The sequence below is a fragment of the Seriola aureovittata genome, chromosome 5 (assembly GCF_021018895.1).
Source record: "Seriola aureovittata isolate HTS-2021-v1 ecotype China chromosome 5, ASM2101889v1, whole genome shotgun sequence".
NCBI classification, from domain to species: Eukaryota; Metazoa; Chordata; class Actinopteri; order Carangiformes; family Carangidae; genus Seriola; species Seriola aureovittata.
This window is the reverse complement of record NC_079368.1, coordinates 21,517,343-21,538,505: the sequence shown is the minus strand read 5'-3', so window position 1 is coordinate 21,538,505 and position 21,163 is coordinate 21,517,343. Positions and strand designations below refer to the sequence as shown.

General features: G+C 41.7%; 2 protein-coding genes and 1 long non-coding RNA gene across 5 annotated transcripts; 2 read left to right on the top strand and 1 right to left on the bottom strand.

Annotated features, from left to right (window-relative positions):
* Positions 1 to 15: 15 nt before the first annotated feature.
* inpp5e (inositol polyphosphate-5-phosphatase E) lies at positions 16 to 8,650 on the bottom strand. 2 transcript variants are annotated; one of them, XM_056376492.1, is made up of 11 exons: positions 8,192 to 8,650; positions 6,447 to 7,320; positions 5,515 to 5,638; positions 5,318 to 5,415; positions 5,087 to 5,211; positions 4,582 to 4,701; positions 4,147 to 4,254; positions 3,587 to 3,748; positions 3,356 to 3,471; positions 3,041 to 3,177; positions 16 to 1,286 (listed from the first exon to the last, which is right to left on the bottom strand). In XM_056376492.1, the coding sequence occupies exons 2-11, from the start codon at positions 7,250 to 7,252 to the stop codon at positions 1,154 to 1,156; spliced, it is 1,929 nt and encodes a 642-aa protein (XP_056232467.1). In that variant the 5' UTR covers positions 7,253 to 7,320; positions 8,192 to 8,650; the 3' UTR covers positions 16 to 1,153. The 2 variants fall into 2 exon arrangements, with proteins under 2 accessions (XP_056232467.1, XP_056232466.1); XM_056376491.1 differs by having other exon boundaries at positions 8,281 to 8,650.
* A 1,715-nt stretch (positions 8,651 to 10,365) lies between these two features.
* On the top strand, positions 10,366 to 14,187 carry LOC130169028 (gamma-crystallin M2-like). Its single transcript, XM_056375429.1, has 3 exons — positions 10,366 to 10,538; positions 13,260 to 13,502; positions 13,620 to 14,187. Exons 1-3 carry the CDS (start codon positions 10,506 to 10,508, stop codon positions 13,896 to 13,898), a joined length of 555 nt encoding a protein of 184 aa, XP_056231404.1. The 5' UTR covers positions 10,366 to 10,505; the 3' UTR covers positions 13,899 to 14,187.
* A 500-nt stretch (positions 14,188 to 14,687) lies between these two features.
* LOC130169029 (uncharacterized) lies at positions 14,688 to 19,565 on the top strand. Of its 2 annotated transcripts, XR_008827770.1 has the most exons (4): positions 14,688 to 14,805; positions 14,971 to 15,082; positions 16,069 to 16,879; positions 19,457 to 19,565. It is a non-coding gene; the product is annotated as an uncharacterized LOC130169029 (long non-coding RNA). The 2 variants fall into 2 exon arrangements; XR_008827771.1 differs by lacking the exon at positions 19,457 to 19,565 and having other exon boundaries at positions 16,069 to 16,932.
* Positions 19,566 to 21,163: the final 1,598 nt, after the last annotated feature.

Genomic DNA, 21,163 nt, shown 5'->3' with positions numbered 1-21,163 from the left:
AATTCAACGAACAAGTGTTTTTAAAATGTTTATTAAGGGGTGTTACATCATAGCTGACATAGAAAAAGATAAGAGGTCCTGAGGAAATGAAAACAAGACCCATAGGCACTTTTTTTTTTTTTTGGAGCAGACCGCTCTTCATGCTGTGGATGCAAGTTCATTAATGTGGTACATAACATACAGTACATGGATAGTTTGTAGTATATATAAGGTTACACAGCAGTGAGATGAGAGATAAGGCAATAAGTTACAATCTGTTCCAAAGGGTCACTTGGCCTAATAAGAGAAAAAATATGTGAGGCGTTAACAGTATGAATAAAATGCTCCATCTATAGCAAGTGAATTCCTTAAAAAAAAAAAAAAAAAAGTTTAATATTAGCTGTCAAATACATTTGATCTCCCTGAAATTCAACAGTAGCATGTAACAACCTCATGACTGTAGTGTTGATTAATGTCATTCTCTTGAAATCATTTATTTGACTTCATGACAGAAATAATGTAACGACAGCTCCTCTTCAGTCTCTCCTTTCTTAACAAAGTTCAAGTTAGAAATCGACCAATGGCAGACACCTAAATGACGTTTAAGAAGAACCTAAATGTTTACTGCAGTTGTGTTTGGTGCGATTTGATGAGAAATTCACAAGGCATTTGAACAATGATGTAGCGTTCAGAAAATTAAAAAAAAACATAACACTGAGGTTCTGGATGCTTAAGAATGAATTAGTAAATGAAATGCAGTTACACAGAGGCTGCAAGGTTAGATCAGTTCACATTTCAGCTTGAGACTGAACATTAAGCCACGACGGCAGCCCCCTCCGTCCCAGTCATGTTTGAGTAGGGGGGGCTGAATAAATAAAGGCCAGACTGCTGCTGTGTCTGTCTGACCTCAAGGTCCCTGCCCTCAAGTACAGCCAGTCACTTGTGATGACCAGAAGGACACACACTCACGCACAGTTCCCAACACTGCCCAATACAGGGCGCACTCTGCTCAGTTACCACAACCAGCACTGCGGTCTGAGTCAACTCTGGTTTCCTTATGGTCCTTTCCATCTGCCTGTTTCTGGCACAGTTTGAATCCAGTCCAGCCTGGTCTGGTCTGGTCTGGTCTGGTCTGGGCCGGTCCAGTCCGGTCTGGAGAGTCCACTTTAAGGGTCTACGAGATGGCACAGATGGTGCTGCTACCTTGGTTCTTCATGGCTTCCCTCCTCTTCAGCTCTCTGGTGATCCTCCTCCTGATGCCCTCCAAGTACAAGCCTCGGTCAAACTGTCCCGCACCGAGAGGAATACTGACCAACACACAAGCAAATAGAGTACAGCAGATATGAGGTCACAACACAGAAAATAAAACGTTTTCATTTAAAAACAAACAAACAAAAAACAGCAAGGGCATATGTTTGCATGTGGACGGTAGGGACATGTCTCTACCAATGTTTTGGGAGGACAGAATTGTCCCTACCAATAATGAGTGGACAATTCCCCAAATGCTCCGTCTGCCCCACCAAACTGTCCCGCTTCATGCCAAAATTAAAGAAAATAAAAAGTAGGGAAAAATAAAGGTAAGGATATTCGGCATTTTCCGATTATTGCTATCGTTATTTTCTTGATTAAATTGATATAAAAAAAGTCAACTTCGGCTACGATGCAGCCGCCTATTTCTGGTCCGTAGGTCAGTAATCAGCACTCTGTTGTCTGGAGAAAAGTCCCGCCCACAGCACGATCTGATTGGTTAGACATCACGAGCAATAGCCAATCACACTGAGACCTACTGTGTACACAGACGGACACAGATGAGAGCACCCGCGGTTAACAGTGGAGCTGTGTCAAAGGTAAGACAGCAGACATCACTGAAGTTTTAATAAACATCACAATCCTCTACACTGAAGTTACAACAACACCACACTCTGATGAACAAGTTCATCTGTTCAAGACACATCGAGAGAGCGAGAGAGAGAAGCTAGCGCTAACTGCTAAGCTAAAGTAACTAGCACATCTGAACAGCATGCAAACAACTGTTGAATTAGTGAAAGTCGCTAAAAGGAAGCAGAGAGCTCTGGGTGCTGGAGCAGACCTAGTGTAAGTTTAGATGTACAGCATGTAGTTAGTCACTTTGATGAAGAAAACAGCAACATTAACTGTTTAGATAGAGCAGCAATGAAAGCTACCAGTAAGAGAAACTCCAACGACTGTAGATGAGACACTATGGTGACGTCAGCACGTCAACGGTCAGTTTCTACCGTTACTGAACAGAAGTTTTGCTGCAGTGGAAGTAAAATCACTAAAAATGTTCTGAAATAAAAGTACAAAGTGAGTCAGTTAAAATGCCTCTGATTAAACGTGTTACATTTTAAAAGGGGAAGGGTAAAACATGTTATGGTGATAATATATGATTATTAAAATAAAGAGCACCTTTAGTTTACCATGGGTATCAGTTCTGCACTGAAATCAACCAACTAACTTCAGTCAGGGACTTTTCAGTCTGTGCATACAACTGATTATTACTAATATACATTCAGTTGTCAGTTTTTTAGGAACATATAGATAAAACTTAGTCTAATACAAGAGTCCTGCAGTAAATCCTCCTTCATGAAGAGCAGCAGACCAGAGAAGTAGAGCAGGCTGGTGAGGAAACAGGTGCAGCTTCAGGGTTTTAGGTGAGGTTTTAAAATGATGATGAAGTGTGATTAAATATACACTTTTCTGAATTAATTGTAAAATACTAACTTATATTTAATGTAATGCCTATTCTGATATTAACTTATTATAAAACACATGAGAAGTTTTAGTCTTTGATCTGATACTGCATAGGTTTTTTTTTTAAATATCAATACATTTCTCAATGTAACTTCAGATCTTGTATGTAAATAAACCATTTGGTTGACATCATTAAAAAGTCCTCTTAATTTGGAGAGGTGGTCGGGTTGTTGTGTCCCTACCAAAGGTGAGACCACACTTACGCCCTTAAAAAACAGCAATTAAGAGTCAAGTTGAAAGGGATTGAATGAATTAATTCATGATGCCACTAAAACTATCTGTGACTCACTTGTCTCTGCCTGGTCTCAGTTTGACCTGGAAGACGCCGATGACGGGCCGATGGTCTGAGGTCTTGATGCTGGAGCAGCTGGTGTACTTGACCACTTTTATGTCATCGGCTTGCCTGTTCCTGAACAGGATCCTGTCCTGTGAACACCAACAGAGACGTTGAGCCCTGCTCTGGCCAGTTAAGACTTCGATTACAGCAGCTTAATAAGAGTAATAAAAAGTTTCTTCTGCCAAAAGTTTGGCTTCTTTTGGCAATTAACAGAGCATGTGATTATCTTTAGTCATGTGTAGTTTGGTTTTCTTTTTTTTGTCTTACTGTGTATGAAGGCGTTCTCTGTTTAGAAGTAGTGTCGTAGATGTCGCAGCCGATGTCGAATTTGTATGTGGGGAGGAAGTGTATCGTCGCCTCTTGAAAGCCTTTAAAGATCGAACCTGGAGAAACAGAAGCACATTCTCACGGTGACTTAAATCGAACACATCATGCTTCTTCTATAAAAAATGTTCTAAAAGTGTTCACTGAGATTTAGCCTCCTACATGCAAACATACCATCCTTCATCTCCTTGGAGAGCTGGTCATGCTCCAACAGGGTGTCCATGTTGCCGGCTCCTGTGTGGTTCATGAGGGTCTCCACATCAACGCGGTCCTTACTCAGCCGGAAGTTAAAGTCTCCAAACCAGAAGACCTGGTCGAATCTTGTGGTGACGTCAGCTACAATCAAAAATTACATTCTTTGATTTTCAAAGATTGAAGGCAAGTTTTCAACATCAAGTAAGTATAAATTATATTCAGCTCTCAGTAGCAGGACTAAAGCTGGGACAATAAGGTGTGACTGGAGAGAGGCTTAAGCATTACACATTACAGCCATGGATCCAGTGAAGGACTACATTGTTTTAAGACATATTTGTCTTTTGAAAATTACTACATAAATATCGTGTATCCCATTTGAGAATGATGACGTTTTAACATGGAATATGAGGCTTACCACAGTGGCTGTTAAAATCTGACCGATTATTTTCAACTCGGTGCAGAGACACCACCATCCTAACACCACCTAATTCTTTTGGTTTATCACATCTTTCACAAAGGGTGAGTTAAAATATTCTTACACGGTGTGGAGCGGTAAGGGTTGGTGTCTGGAAGGCCTTTTGGAAGAGCTAGAGCCTCGACGATCTTGTTGTAATCGAGTATTCTCTCGTAAACCTTGGCGTCTCCAGCTGGAGGAAGAACAGAATAAGAAATTAGAATCGTGAGCTTTCAATGTTGCAAAGTTTAAATGCAAGTAATACGATGGACACCTCTCATTGAATTATCTTGTAATATTGTATTATTTACAATAGACATGCCAGTGTGCTGAAGAAGTAAAAATGATGTTTCTTCTCAAGCCAATTTCCATTTTGTTGACACTTTTTCTTTGAGTTGCCACATCCCTCCTTAACTTCAGAACAAATTTCCAACCCATCCTATCTACAGCCCCTCCGATAAAAGCCAGTTGTCACTGCTTCAGTCTGCAGCCTCACTAACCTGCAAAACCTTGTACTCACAGGTAAAATGGGATGTGATGAAAAGGAAGGAAGTGCCAAAAAAGGTAAAGGCAATTCCCACAGCTCCTTTGGTCTTGATCTGCGAGATGATCCTTGTTGTGACTGTGGCATGCTCCACTTCTGTTTGGGTAAAACAGAACAAATGTTGTGGTTGGCGTCAGATCAAACAGATTCAAACGCAAAACCCTGTGCATGTGCCAGTGTACAAAGAAGAAACATGTCACCACATCAAAATCCTCCTTTGGCCGGTAATGATGATCTAGCATCTGATTCTGACATTATGTCATTATGTAAGACAACATGTCATCACACATCTGTGTAACTATCAAATCAAAATATTAAGATTAAGAAATTTGAAGCATATTGACGATTATCATTATTATAAATGAGTTGCCAATTATTTCTGTCAATCGACTATTTGATTAATCGACTGTTTCAGCTCTAGTGGAGTTCATTCACTCGTGAACTGATGTCTATTTCCTGTATTGTGTGAAGTGGGACTGACCTGAGCAGAACCAGATGAGGTCTCTTCTGACAAATACAGTGAGATACAAAACACCATGTGATGCTGCATACAGCATGACGTAATAAGGGCCAAGAGTCTCCTGAAGACGCGTCTCCCACTCCCTCCTGCACACACATCAGTATAACTTTACAGCCCTGATCAAGTAAACAATCATAATAACTCACTTTTATTCAGTTATCATAACTAACAAACAAACAAGGTACATCATACCTGTCAGGACAGCCCTCCTGGACCCCAATAATATAAAAGTCTTGTGCAAATTCAGAGTCTGTCGGAAGGAGAAGATCATCTAAGTTGGTCGGTAGCCCCTGAAAATGATAGAAACTTGGTTACTACTCAACTGGTGCCTGAACTTGTGCAGGAAGTGTTAAGACTTGAGACGCTACAGAGCCATGATTTCCTCGTACCCTCTCTCCCTGCATGTTCCATGTGGCGATGTAGAGGCCCACTCTCCTGTCAGGGAAGTAGCGGTCCAGCTCCTCAGCCCCAAGCAGGGCACCGCTGCCCAGCACGCTGCCCTCCAGAAAGCTCCTAGAAAATACACGTTGGAAAGGAAAATTAGCACTTCTATTGGTTTGCACAGTGGTTGGTTTAGGGCTCCTTTAACTCAGCTGATTACAACTAAATCTTAATATTCCCTATAACAGGAAGCCACACTATGGTCTTAGATGTTCAGTCAATAATTTCCCTACTGGGCTCTGACTGTGTATCAAGATTTTTTTTGCTCCTCCTCCTGTCAAAAACTGTGCTGAACAAGCATCTCCTCTGATCCTGTGTTAATCCCCCTCCACACTATTATGTTCTCCTTTTCTCTTAAAGATGTGAGCACTGCACACGCACAAAGAGTAAATGTCTGGAGCCCTAGTTTCACGACAAAATTAACAGTCTGTTGGTGTTGCTTCAACACTCAGTCCTGATAGTGAACCGAGGTCCAGATGTGATACACTTATCAGCTCCAAGCAAAAAGGACGATCAACACTAAAAACCTTGTAGTAGATACTGTTCGTGTACCAGTAACAGCTGCACAGAAAGGCTTTTTTTGTTGAACATAAGGATAAAGTAGTTGAAACCTGGACCAAGCTCAGACTGACACTCTACTGACAAAGGAAGCTACATGTGCAAATAAATGACTATTAATGATGCAAAGGATAAAAACACACAGATCCAATTCCAAGTTTGGCTGATTTCATGTTGTCACTGGCCTATGTGTAAGTTACAAGCTTAGTTACCTTAATAGCCTTCTGACACCACAAAGAGTAAGCCTTACTAAAGACCCTCACACCCAGTGTGAAGAAGACTCCAGCTACATCTGCTACATGGTATCCAAAGCCTACTGTACCTGTTCCTCACATCCTGAGGTCTGATGGGGCTAAGCACGCTATAGGTGGACCTCATGGAGTTGACAGAGGCACTATCCGACCCCATGTTTTCCAGAAGCCGGCTGTCGCTCAGATTCCTGTGGAGTCTCTCCCCGAGGTTCTCTTTGGCCAGTGCGGCATAATCCAAACAATCCCTGTCAATCCGATTAGCTGCCCTCAAAGTGGCTGACACAAAGCTCTTCTCTAGAGTGGGCAGTGGCCCTGTGGGTTGCACCGGAGACAGACGCATCTTGGCGGACCGCATCCGGTGGTCTGTGGGGTCGCTCTGCTGGCTGTGAGGCCTCCTGTCATACTCTGAGAGACTGCTCCCTCTCTCCCGGAAGACTGGAGATCCTGTCGTAACAGCAGAGTGGGGTCTCGCACTGGAGTCCTGGTTCCTGATGGGGGCAGCGCTACTTACGACAAACCCACCTGGAGGTGGAACAGTTTGGTCCTCTTTAAGTGAGTCTGTGGAGGAGCCAGTCTCAGCCGGGTCACTCAGACTCTCCTGGCTGTTTCTCAGCCTCCTGTTTCTCACCGTCTCCGCAGCTGAGCCACTTTTACTGGGCTTCGACTGCCTGGGTAGTGAGGGTGGCCGAGGTTGGTATGGACTGATCTCTCCCTCTCTGTTTCTAGCAGCAAGTTCAAGGGCATCATTGTGTTCCTTGCAGGGTTTGACATCTACTAAGGAGGTCTTGAGTGGCCTGCTGTCATTGACAACTGAATCTCCTTTGTCAGGAGCCTCATAGTACTGATGGATGCTGCTGTCCTCTCCATTTTCAGTCATCCTCTCGTCATGTCTGAGACCAGCTCTGGTCAGGTGGATAAAGCTGTCTCATCCTAAGTGACAAACACCTGAAGGTATAGAGCAGGAAATGATTCAGTGAAATGCTGGCCTGAAAACAAGTTTGTTTGACAACAACCCCCCCCCCCTTCTCAAGTTAGCAGGCAGACTGTAACACAGTATAAACCGCTTTCATTTGACTTCTGTGGAAAAACATGAAATCTTAATTGAAAATAATTATCTGTAAATGTGGGTCAGATTAAACAGATTGAGTGTAAAGACTGTTTAATACATAGATTTGTGAGGCTTTTCTTCTTCTATTCAGTGTTAGGTTTCCCTTAACTACCACATCGTTGGCTACGAATCTGAACCTTACTTCAGCGTCGTTCAGTTTGGTTATTCTGTGTTATATTACAAACACTGTTTTATAATAAAGACCATGAAGTTAAGATAGTCTTTTATTCGGGACTGTTTTTTGAGATAGAGACTGCGAGGTGCATTTTCCCATCACGACAGATTAGCTGAGGTTAGGTAAAGTTTACCTCCCTTTTATTTTAGCACTGCAGTTAATCAGTTGGTCGTACAAACCTGGCTGTGTTGATTGTACATTCGTAGGAACAGTCTAGTAACCTCTAATAGCTAGAGTTAGTTAGTTAGCGTTAAAAGCAAGCTAGCAGCGGGAGCTAATAAATGCTAACCTTAGCCAAGTGACTGGACCAATAATCCTATTGTTGTCCAATTCCATCGCCTGACAATAGCACTGTGATTTCTGCTAACTAAGCAATCATCCAGGCAACGGGACATGTTTAGATATACAGCGCTAACATTTAGTTTACCTTCTAGGTTGACTTAGTGAGCTAATAACCATACAGTAACTAGTTAGCAAATGTTAGCAAAACAGTAGCGGTATACGTGCTAAATGAGCTAACGTTTAAAGCGGACCTTTATGAGATCGTACTAATAAATGGGTGATGTTGGTAATTTCCGTCTTGTGTAGTCATTTACGTGTTACTACGCTGAAGTGAAGTTACCTCTCGTACACTGCTCTTTGGTCTCAGAGTGGCTAATTTAAAAAAGTAGCTCCGTGACTTCCTTAGCAACGTTTGACAACACAGATTTTGTTTCCAAGACAAGAGAATCACACAGCGAGTGCAACGTGTGTCACAGCGCCATTCTGTGCTGACAAGTGGAACTACAAGCAACCATTGCGCCCCAAGTTACTGTAATGTAACCTGTGACCCCAACATACTCACTGAGCACTTTATTAGGAACACCATACTAATAGTGGGTAGGACCTCCCTTTGCTCTATTTTCTTTAATAATCCATTGCCTGTTCAGTGGATAAAATGTCAGAAGATAGTGGAAAAAAGTCACTATTCCCTGAAGCCCACATTCAAAAACTCAAATATGTTGAGTTTGCTAAATTGTTGACAATTAATTTTCTGTCTGTTAACTAATCAATTAATCAACTGATCATTTCACCTCTATAGTACTGGCTAATTTCTGGGTACTTGGTTCAATAATGAAACTGACATGTACAGTGGAGGTCAATAGGGGTCAAATCTTTGACCAGGGGCCCCTTGGTGGTTAATCCATGAACCTTCACTATTTTCATGTGGGCATTGTATGTATCCCACTAAAGAGTTACCTTCTACTTGACAGCTGTAGACCATTTTCTTATAACTTGTAAATACATGCCAATTGTTTTTATTTTTTAGAGACATTGTACAGCATCTGATTTGTTTGTTCATGCTATACATTCCCATGTCCCTTTTTTATAAAAAAAAAAAGAAAAACATTTTATGAAGGCTACTGTATGTTCCAGTTATATCAATAAACCCTAATCACGCATTATGTTACAATGTAAATCATGACTCATTGTGTCACTATATAAAGTTCCTAATGTTGTGGCAACATCCAATAAATCATTGTCAGTTGAACTGGATATAAGTCCTCTTACTCTGTGTGGTTATAATAAGATTTAAACATATGATTTATTATGTCATACCCTTTGTCTGACATAACATATAGGTTTATGTCAAATAAGTATTTGTACTTAATTTACTCTTTTTTTCACATTTGAATGATTTTTGACAATCTCATCCACATAAGCCTCTAACCGTTTTACCAGAGAGAGACCAACTAGCTGTGTCCCTCCCAGTTACTCTCCTGGGTCACAGGAAAGCAATGATGCTGAAAGGAAATACATCCATAGTCTTTATACATTACACCTATGCTATTATCCAGAGGACTGAGGTTTCTAACACATCATCTACAGTATAACATCCAATACACATAAACAGTCATTCACTGAAAAACGACAAAGAATAAACCATCTTTCAGCATTGTGGTTTGTGATGGATAAATACTTATTACAATTACAATTTCTAAATAAATCAGGAATATTTTATACGATGTATCAATAATCTTAAAATTTACAAAAAACGTATTCATCCTCCTCATCATCATCACACTTAAATTGTTGTATCAAATAACCCCTTTTTTTAATTAATATATTTTAGTGTTTCAAAATGATAAATCGTATCATAAGGTGACAAAAGTTTAGACTTTTTGAAAAAAAATCTTTCTATTATTTAAAAGTTATGTAAGCAGCATGATAAATACATCTGAAACAATTACCTGCTATAATTGATACATTTCAAGTTGTGTTTTTATATGTAAATACCACCTTCTTCTGTTTTATCTACCTTCTTTCACTGGATGTAATGCAGTCAACCTCATAATCACTTACTCAGTGTTTCTTTGTGCAGTGAAAACCATATTTTTCATATGCAGGTTTTGCTGTTTATTATGTAATACTCTTTTACATATAAACTATCTGTACTCTATCTACTACAACATACTAATGTCAGTGACTTTTACAAATAATGCACTGTGTCAGGAACAAAAAAAAAAAAAAACCAACAGAAAAAATTTTGCTGCTGACGAAACAGTGTATGGCACACAATGTCAAAACAATGTCAAGGTGTGACCTCCAATTGTTAACCTTTTCACCATTTCTGTGACCCCCGTGCCGTACCCGAATTGGCCCCTGGAAATGTGGACAATCCCTCCATATTCTGTCCATTTCTATGGCATCATTGCTGGCTCAGGGGGTTTAGACAAAGGGCCAGTCTGTGGGGCAGGTATAAAAGAAAAGGGTTAAACCAGGCATGGTACAGTTTGGTGCAAGAGCAAGACCAGCAGCAGCAGTTCCACCAGCAGCAGCAGCAGCACCCGTCCACTGACCAACAAAATGACTTCCACTGGCATGAACATGATGAGCAGGGTGAGTTTTCATTTTGGTATGACTGCGCTGAGGCTCCTACTACACCGGAATCCTAAACAGGATAAATTGAAAATTGCCCTTATGGCCTTAAACACACTCTGTATTTGACAAGAGTACTGCCAAACATGAAAGCTTTTGTTCATAGTGACGAACCCACAGAGTTATAAACCACCTCTGCTGTTGCTCTCAGCTTCAGAGTGTCTTTCAGCTCAACCTTTTGGTTATCAAGCCAATAGAAGCTCTGAAAAATACTAACTGACCATGAACAAACAGCATGCAAAGTTAGCATCAAGCTGCACAGTGGAGCATTTAGCACAAATTTCAGAGTCTGTCGGAAGGAGAAGATCATCTAAGTTGGTCGGTAGCCCCTGAAAATGATAGAAACTTGGTTACTACTCAACTGGTGCCTGAACTTGTGCAGGAAGTGTTAAGACTTGAGACGCTACAGAGCCATGATTTCCTCGTACCCTCTCTCCCTGCATGTTCCATGTGGCGATGTAGAGGCCCACTCTCCTGTCAGGGAAGTAGCGGTCCAGCTCCTCAGCCCCAAGCAGGGCACCGCTGCCCAGCACGCTGCCCTCCAGAAAGCTCCTAGAAAATACACGTTGGAAAGGAAAATTAGCACTTCTATTGGTTTGCACAGTGGTTGGTTTAGGGCTCCTTTAACTCAGCTGATTACAACTAAATCTTAATATTCCCTATAACAGGAAGCCACACTATGGTCTTAGATGTTCAGTCAATAATTTCCCTACTGGGCTCTGACTGTGTATCAAGATTTTTTTTGCTCCTCCTCCTGTCAAAAACTGTGCTGAACAAGCATCTCCTCTGATCCTGTGTTAATCCCCCTCCACACTATTATGTTCTCCTTTTCTCTTAAAGATGTGAGCACTGCACACGCACAAAGAGTAAATGTCTGGAGCCCTAGTTTCACGACAAAATTAACAGTCTGTTGGTGTTGCTTCAACACTCAGTCCTGATAGTGAACCGAGGTCCAGATGTGATACACTTATCAGCTCCAAGCAAAAAGGACGATCAACACTAAAAACCTTGTAGTAGATACTGTTCGTGTACCAGTAACAGCTGCACAGAAAGGCTTTTTTTGTTGAACATAAGGATAAAGTAGTTGAAACCTGGACCAAGCTCAGACTGACACTCTACTGACAAAGGAAGCTACATGTGCAAATAAATGACTATTAATGATGCAAAGGATAAAAACACACAGATCCAATTCCAAGTTTGGCTGATTTCATGTTGTCACTGGCCTATGTGTAAGTTACAAGCTTAGTTACCTTAATAGCCTTCTGACACCACAAAGAGTAAGCCTTACTAAAGACCCTCACACCCAGTGTGAAGAAGACTCCAGCTACATCTGCTACATGGTATCCAAAGCCTACTGTACCTGTTCCTCACATCCTGAGGTCTGATGGGGCTAAGCACGCTATAGGTGGACCTCATGGAGTTGACAGAGGCACTATCCGACCCCATGTTTTCCAGAAGCCGGCTGTCGCTCAGATTCCTGTGGAGTCTCTCCCCGAGGTTCTCTTTGGCCAGTGCGGCATAATCCAAACAATCCCTGTCAATCCGATTAGCTGCCCTCAAAGTGGCTGACACAAAGCTCTTCTCTAGAGTGGGCAGTGGCCCTGTGGGTTGCACCGGAGACAGACGCATCTTGGCGGACCGCATCCGGTGGTCTGTGGGGTCGCTCTGCTGGCTGTGAGGCCTCCTGTCATACTCTGAGAGACTGCTCCCTCTCTCCCGGAAGACTGGAGATCCTGTCGTAACAGCAGAGTGGGGTCTCGCACTGGAGTCCTGGTTCCTGATGGGGGCAGCGCTACTTACGACAAACCCACCTGGAGGTGGAACAGTTTGGTCCTCTTTAAGTGAGTCTGTGGAGGAGCCAGTCTCAGCCGGGTCACTCAGACTCTCCTGGCTGTTTCTCAGCCTCCTGTTTCTCACCGTCTCCGCAGCTGAGCCACTTTTACTGGGCTTCGACTGCCTGGGTAGTGAGGGTGGCCGAGGTTGGTATGGACTGATCTCTCCCTCTCTGTTTCTAGCAGCAAGTTCAAGGGCATCATTGTGTTCCTTGCAGGGTTTGACATCTACTAAGGAGGTCTTGAGTGGCCTGCTGTCATTGACAACTGAATCTCCTTTGTCAGGAGCCTCATAGTACTGATGGATGCTGCTGTCCTCTCCATTTTCAGTCATCCTCTCGTCATGTCTGAGACCAGCTCTGGTCAGGTGGATAAAGCTGTCTCATCCTAAGTGACAAACACCTGAAGGTATAGAGCAGGAAATGATTCAGTGAAATGCTGGCCTGAAAACAAGTTTGTTTGACAACAACCCCCCCCCCCTTCTCAAGTTAGCAGGCAGACTGTAACACAGTATAAACTTGAAAGCTGGAGGAGAACAAAAACAGAGCTACAAGGAGAGTGTATATTTGACTTATAGATGGCCTGAAGCACAACTCCAAATGTTTAATGAAGTTGCTCCATATCTGCTGGATGTGAAAATGGGCAGCTGCTTGCTAACAAGTTAAATAAAATTGTCAGTGTTGTGTTTACAGCTTGGTTCCACTCCCCCATGTGGCAAAGATCAGTTATTGCAGGTTTAAAGAGGCGCTTAATCTTAAGAGTAAAATCCAAACTTTTTTCTGGACAACGCTACATCCAGTTTTAAACTTGAACATATGACACCTGTGCCTTTCCCTCTCCCCCCCTTCAGATCATCTTCTACGAGGACAGGAACTTCCAGGGCCGTTCCTATGAGTGCATGAGCGACTGCCCCGACATGTCCTCCTACCTGAGCAGGTGTCAGTCCTGCAGGGTGGAGAGAGGCTGTTTCATGGTGTACGACCGCACTAACTACATGGGCAACCAGTACTTCCTGAGGAGGGGCGAGTACACCGACTACATGAGCATGATGGGCATGAGCGACTGCGTTAGGTCCTGCCGTATGATCCCCATGGTAAGATCTCACACCCGACTAGATTTACTGTAGATGATCATCCCTGGACCCCTTAAAATACAATTATTCTTTCAATAACAAGTTAAGAGTTAAACCCACTTCTCTTCTGCTCCACAGCACAGGGGATCCTTCAGGATGAAGATCTACGAGAAGGAGAACTTCGGAGGTCAGATGTCTGAGCTGATGGACGACTGTGAGAACATCATGGACCGTTACCGCATGTCCAACTGCATGTCCTGCAACGTGATGGAGGGCCACTGGCTGATGTACGAGCAGCCCCAGTACAGAGGCAGGATGATGTACATGAGGCCTGGCGAGTACAGGAACTTCATGAACATGGGCCAGAGTGGAGTGAGGTTCATGAGCATGAGGCGCATCACCGACTCCTGCTATTAGACTCTTTGCACTAAATAAAACTGTCATAAACTAAACTGCTGGTGTGTTTAAGTTTATCCTGAGCACTAATGGTCTTTCCTCACATCCACACAGCTCAGAGCTGGTCAATGTAAAATTCTAACTCACAGGAGTTTCAGCTGTAGACAAACAGGAGGTCATTCAGGCTTTTCAATCAATATGCAGCATAGAAGTCAATTAAATAAATATTTGCCAATTTACCTAAACGAATCTGTAATGTACGGCAGCTCGAAGTCATGAATAATCAAAATTAAAAGTTTTTGTTTGTCTTTCTAGGAAACGCAGATGTTTGTTTTGTTTTTTTCTTAAGACCCAAATATAACAAGCAGGTACATAATAGGCTTCCTGTAGCAACTAGAACTTTATCCATTTCCCTTATAATTATAGTTGTTGCAAAATTTGCCAAACATCACCTTTTTTCTGAACAGTCAGTTAATAAGAACAGTTAGATCAAGAGTCAGAAGTGAGAGGGGAAATTTCCATGTGCTCTGTGTGATGGGTCTGTTCACCATCTGCGAAGCCTTTTGACTTACAGCTGGAGAGCCAGTGATATGCACAGCACGAACTGCTGCTTTCTCGTTATAAATAAAAACCTGTGTCAGCTGAAGTCGTTGAACTGAGGTGGAGGAAGTTTAGTCTGGATTGGAGTGGAATTTAAACCATTGTGTCTAGAGTCTTACATAGTAAACTTGGACATTGTCATATAAATACTGGAATAGCTGAGATTCTCTGATAATATTAACACTGCTCCAATTGGGCTGCGGACTCGCTCAGAGGGTGTATGAGATGTAAATATTGTCTTTGCACCATCTGGGTTTGTTTCAGTTTGACTGCGTGTTTCCCTCAGTCCTGCTCTCATTAGGAGCACAACAACAGAGCAGTCACACAGGTAAGCACACAACAATGAAATTACATATTACATAAACATGGTAACAATATGTAAATGTTGAAATGAAAAACGTGTTAGGGTTACATTTGTGTTTTTTTCACCATTCTGACCAAGATTGAAATATGTCAACAACTAAAGGATAGATTACCATGAGATTTTGTGCAGATGTTCACGGTCCCCAGAGGATGAATCCTACTGACTTTGGTGAACCTGTGACCTTTCCTCTTGACAATAATGAGGTCAACATTTACTGGTTGGATCGACTGGCTTTTCCTGCGTGAGTGAAATGTCTCAACAACTATTGGCTGAATGGCCTAGAAATCTGGTTCAAACCTTCACGTCCCCATCAGGATGAATTGTAATAACTCTGATGATTCCCTGACTTTTCATTTAGCTCCATCAAGAAAATTTGTCCAGCACTTTGATTTATGAACAAACACCTGCAAAATGTCACAGCTTTGCACTTTCACAATTCTATCATGGTCGCCTCTTTCGCAAGTTCACTCAGTCCTTCCAGATCCTGCCACTCCCAAATGCCCTGCAGTAACCCCAGCCCTCTCTGCCATTCCTAGTCACCCGATTCCCCGTATCCTCCTACTCACATGTTCCCAATTCCGTCATTAGTCCCCCAGTATTTACACTAGTCCAGTTTCACTCATTCTCTGCCAAGTACTTTGAACTTGTTGGCAGTTATTACAAAAACAAAACACAACAGGAAAGAAAAGAAAAGAAAAGAAAAGAAAAGAAAAGAAAAGAAAAGAAAAGAAAAGAAAAGAAAAGAAAATTATTGAACACTTCTCATTATTGAGCAGATACTTCACAAACACTGCAGTGGTGTCTCATTTCAAAGGTTACCAGCAGCAACCAGCGACTTTTAAGGTGTAGTGTGTTTCTTGCTGTTGTGATGTTGTTGATGCTGTGAATCAATCAACACACCTTAAATATCAATATGACAACTTTCACCATTCAGTTTGTTTTTTTATTGGCTCTCTTGCATGGCATATGCTTTACTGATAATTGGATCTTCAAGTACTTGAAATATATGAATTTCAAATGCTTTGTGTGAATTAAGAATATTCTATTTCCTTACTTGGGAGAAAAGTCGCTCCAGCAGCACTTCACTTATGCTTATATCTCCAACAAGACAGATACATATACATATAGTTTTTTGTTACATGACTCAGAGGAGCATATTAAAGGCACATGTCTCTCTATCATTCTCTCTCACTCTTTCTTTCTCTTTCCTCTCTCTTCTTCCTCCAGAGAGCGGCCAATCCAGCGAGCGAGCGGGGGAATCGATGCCCTGATACGAGATTCAGCCTAATGAGGATCAGAAACATCTTAATAAAGACCCATAATCCACCACTTAATCCCTCATTACAGAATCATCTACATTCACTGGTCCTGCCTCCATACCGCCGCACTGACGGCACATTCTGGTCCATTGTTCTGCCTCGCCTCATCTCTCACCGAGGGCTACGTCTCCCTTTGTCTCCCCTCGGTGTCAGTTATATTTGATCCGCTCTCATTAGACTTTCAGACGAGATGAGCAGAAGGGCCTGAAAATAGTGCTTTTGTGTGCACTTCTATGCTATCTCCTGTCTGAAATGGAAAGTGAGACATATGCTTAATGAGGAGGGGATGGCCTGGGACCTGCAGTCCGACAGAGAGATAGGGAGTGTATTGTGCTGCGACAGATACTGTTAAAGGACACACTTTCCAGGCATCGTCTGTGTCAGTGATTATGACTTCTGAGAGAGTGAAAATTGCTCTGAAGTGGGACAGATGGATTAAAGTTTAATGCTGAGCCCTGGAGAGGTTCTGCGGCTGTGTTTTAGTTTTGTGCAGCATTAACAGAAAAGTTGGTAAAGTTTTAGCCCAGTTAAACAAAAGTATTTTCAAGTATATTTTCTGAAAGTATTCTTACAGTACATCCTCGATGGTCCAGGGATTCATCAGCCTTCTTGTCATAAACATTTCTACCTTCTGAGCTACTGTAAGATACCTACCACCGGGTGCTTGACAGTTATCACCACTGTTGGAGGAAGTATTCAGTTCCTTTACTTCAATTAAGGTATGTAAGTATCATCAGGCAAATATGCTTAAAGTATCAAAAATAAAAGTACTTAACGGAGAGAAATTACCTGTGAGTGTTATATCTTAAATTACTCATGCATGCATGCATTACTCAGCATTTAACTCTTAAATGTTTTGTACAGGGCTGCAGCTCATGATTATTTTCATTATGGATTAATTTGATTTTGTTTAAACAATCAATCGTTTGGTTTTAATTTGTGTTTTTTTTTTTGTGGTACCACATGTGAATTTTCAAATTCTAGAAATAAAGCCTTAAGCACACCGGTGCTTTCAATTACACTGACTAATTAGATCTCCACTCAGGCCGTGAAACAATTTTGCAAATTACAGGATATCAACAGTGTAAAATATCCCGTTCCTAACAGGTGCAACTAAGCTAAGAGGAAATGAGAGATCAAAAGTATACAATCACACACTGTCCTACCAGGTCTTATCTATAGAGGTCTTATCAGGCAAGATAAGTGAAAACTGTGTGGGTGGACTACAGTATGTGTGTAATATACTTTGGTAACTGACTCAAGTCATCAACCTTTAGGAGGTAGACCTAACAAACAGCCCCGTATAATTCAGTATTATAGTATTATTATATTCAGTACTTATAGCCTGATGAAGCAATACCTTTTGATCATTTTAATGTTCAATTTAATTCAAATGACTTGCTTTAGTAAAGTGTAGCTCTTCCTGCAGAACCAACAGCTCAGTCAGGTCTGGGTAGCTGTCAGCTGCTTGTTCAACCACTGTGGTTCATTTAAATCCCTCCAGCTCTCACCAAGCCCCGCATAAAAAAAAAAAAACTGCTGCATGGGCGCTCCACGTCCAATGCCGAGAAAAGCTGCAGTGGGTTCTTGAGTAGATGTAAATAAATAGCGAACCAAACAGAGAATATTTCTATCCTCAAGAGCTGGTGAACCAACCTGCAATCAAGCTTCTTTCACTCCCCAGGAGGATTTTAAAACTTAAATATCTGATCTGATCTGACATTCTTGTATTTTATTTTATTATTTTGTTGTTGCTTGATTGTTGATCATCTGCTTTGTATGTGTTGTTCTGGTGCGTATGAATGTTTCTTGTTGTTAGGCCTCAATGAGACAACCCGATTACACGTAATATTGAATTTAACTATAAGGAAAGCCAAACAAAACACCTGTCCATTTGACTGTTAATTGGACAAATAATTTAAAGATATTTGCTCATGGTCCCTTCACTTCATGAGCTTCCACCTTGCGTTCTTCCATATCCATCCGTAAATCAGCATGTTGAAATGAGACACATGGAGGGGAATAGTTGGTAAAAAAAAAGAAAAAAAAAGCCAAGTGAAATTAGCCTCATCCACAACAATAGCAAACAGATAGACAGACAGACACGCTCCAATGTCGACTAACAAAGGAGGTTAATATAGAATTATGTGTCGAGAGAGGAGGAGAAATCTCTTTTCCTTTAGGTGAAGCAGCGAGATGATCCTCGTGAGGGTTGGATAATTAGCCCCATGAAGGTGTAGAGAAGACTGATTCTTAACCCACACTACCCCTCCCTCTTCATTACTCCGTGTTCTGAGGTGAGTAGGAGGTGGAGGGGGATAAAACAAAACAAATAAAACTCATTAAAGGTGCCCGTGTGCCTACAAATCCCCCTCTGCAGTATGCTTACATACCACAGACATCATTAGCTCTGGTCAAAGTAGCCATCATTATTCTGCCTGGATATGAACGCAGATCAAAGCCTGCTATAGTTCATTGTCTTTTAACCCCAGGCAAGATTCTCAAAATCAGAGCTCCCTTTTTGGCAGCTTTCCATTTTTCCTCCCCGATCTCAGCCTGTGGAGACCCATAAAATCACTCTACACAGTAAGAGCAAATCTTGAGATGAAAAAAACTAAATGATTTCTCCAATGATGCACCCATGGCATTTTCTTGTTGTGAAGAGTGGAGTTGATTTTTAATGCTGCAAAATAGATAAGGGTTCTTTTGTAGTTCTATAAAAGAAGTTTTGATAAATCCTGGAGGAAAGTTGTTTTCACATACAATGACAACTTCAGCATCAAGAGAATTTTCCCACGTTTTTTGAAATTTTTTTTTAGCCACTCTAGTGATGTGGCTCCAGGGTTTGGCAGCGAATTCTGAATGAGTTGCTGTAAAATTTGCTTTAGACATTCTTAGTTCCCAGAGGTTAAATCCAGATGACTGTCACGGTTCAGCCAGTTTCCCTCTCCGCCCCTTGTTTGTCTATGTGTGTGTGTGTGTGTGTGTGTGTCTGTGTGTGTGTGTGTGTGTGTGTGTGTGATTGTGTGACAGAGCATGTGTGGTAGACCTGGTTTCCCTGCACTCTGTTGACTCTACCCTGATTACATCATTCCATGCACCTGCCGTTCAACCCACCTGCCGGTCATCACCAATCAAGCCATTCTGTATATAACCCCAGATCTACTCACTGTTCACTGACAGGTTGTTGTTCCAGCTACTTCAGTAGTGCCACAACTTGCCCCCTTAGAGATCTGGTTGTTTTTGCCTCTTGTGTGATTGTTTCCTATCATAACTCGACTCTCCGTCTGCCTCAGGTCCATTCTCACACACCTTGATGTTTCCTGGTCTGCTGGTGTGCTCTGTCCTGACACGCTTGTCCTCTCGTCTCCTGCTGGCAACCACCTGGGCTTCTTCACTCTCAACTCATCTCTGCTTCTGGACCAACTGGATCTTTAGTGATACAAAAGTTCACATTTGAGTTTTTTTTTTTTTTTTTAGAGTGAAATGTCTCAACAACTTATCAAATAGATGTGGTACTTAGTTTTTATTTGGCTCAAAGCATCATTGTGCCCGAGTACAGCATCTGCTAGCGGGGCTGTAGACTCTTCCAGTGTTGTAAGGTGACACTTTATGCAACTATGTTTTATATCAACAATTCAACCAAACCAAATCCTAAATGTATGAAACTTGAAATCTTGATGTTTTTGCATAATTGTTTTGAGAATATCTTGTTCATGAGGGTGTTCCCAGCTTCCAAACAAAGCTGCATTTCTGTCAAAAAAAAAAAGGTTCAGATACTTCTGATATCACATTATTCACAACATGAATTGCTCAATACCTTGTTCCTTATTTAAACCACTGCACTGGACCAACATTTACCAACAGTTTAAGGAGTGAAACAGAGAGTCACAGAGACTCAATGCTCCTCAGAGGTGATGTTTTGCTCCAACATGCTGGATGTAATCTAATCTCCCGCCTCATTTCACATGTATTTGCATCACTGATCCTCTAGGTCCCGTCCCAACGACCCCACTGATCTTAGATGTCTAATAAGGGCAGCATCATTTTTCTCTGCAGGTATGATGGCCTCAACATGTCCCGACAAGTTGATCTCATCCGTGCAAAGGACTGCATTTACATCCCACATTTCCCCCCTGCTCACACACACACACACACACACACACACACAGATGCTGATTTTTTTTTTTTTCCCACCTGTTTACACTGGGCAGAAACAGAGGCAGGTGCAGGGGTTTTCAACCTCAGGGCAGCTCACAGCTGTGACGGCTGTAACTGTTATCAGACAGAGCGAGAACATGTGCTAACAAACACGCTGTACACTAATCACACATGATAGCATCTCCAGCCAACAGTCAGCAGGCGCACGTTACAGGCCTCAGGCAGTGGAGCGCAAGGCTGGATGAATGACTGCAACCAGCCGTAACCACATCAAGCACACACAACAAAACACATACGGATTAGTACAAGTGTAATCATAAATAAAAAGGAGAATATCAGGTGGCTTCCTTTTGTTATTTGTTTATTTCTACATTTACTTACTACACAGTGCTTCACTTTACGAACACAAACAGATGAGAGTTTGGCAGAGGTGAAGTACTCTGATTCTTTACTTATTTAAAAGGTAGCAGTGCTGCAATTAGAAGAAAACCTCTTGCATTCAAAATGTACTTTTTTAAAATAAAAGTAAAGAAATACTAACTGCAAAAGGTACTTATGTATTGAAGGTATTAAAAATAACAATCTCGGAGTGTTTAACGATTGCACTACATATAATAAAATTACTTCTACTCCACTATGATTCAGTGGAGTAGAAGTATAAAGTTGCATTAAATGAAAATGCTCAAATTAAGTACATTTGCCAGTACTTTCGATCGCTGCAGTTTGGCTAATTTTTCCCCCTTTCTCGGATTTGATCTCAGCCTGATCTTGTAGCTCTGCTCCGGTTAATCCAAAGTTTTCTGTAAATTTGCACTTATCAGTTTTTGACTTCTATTTCCATC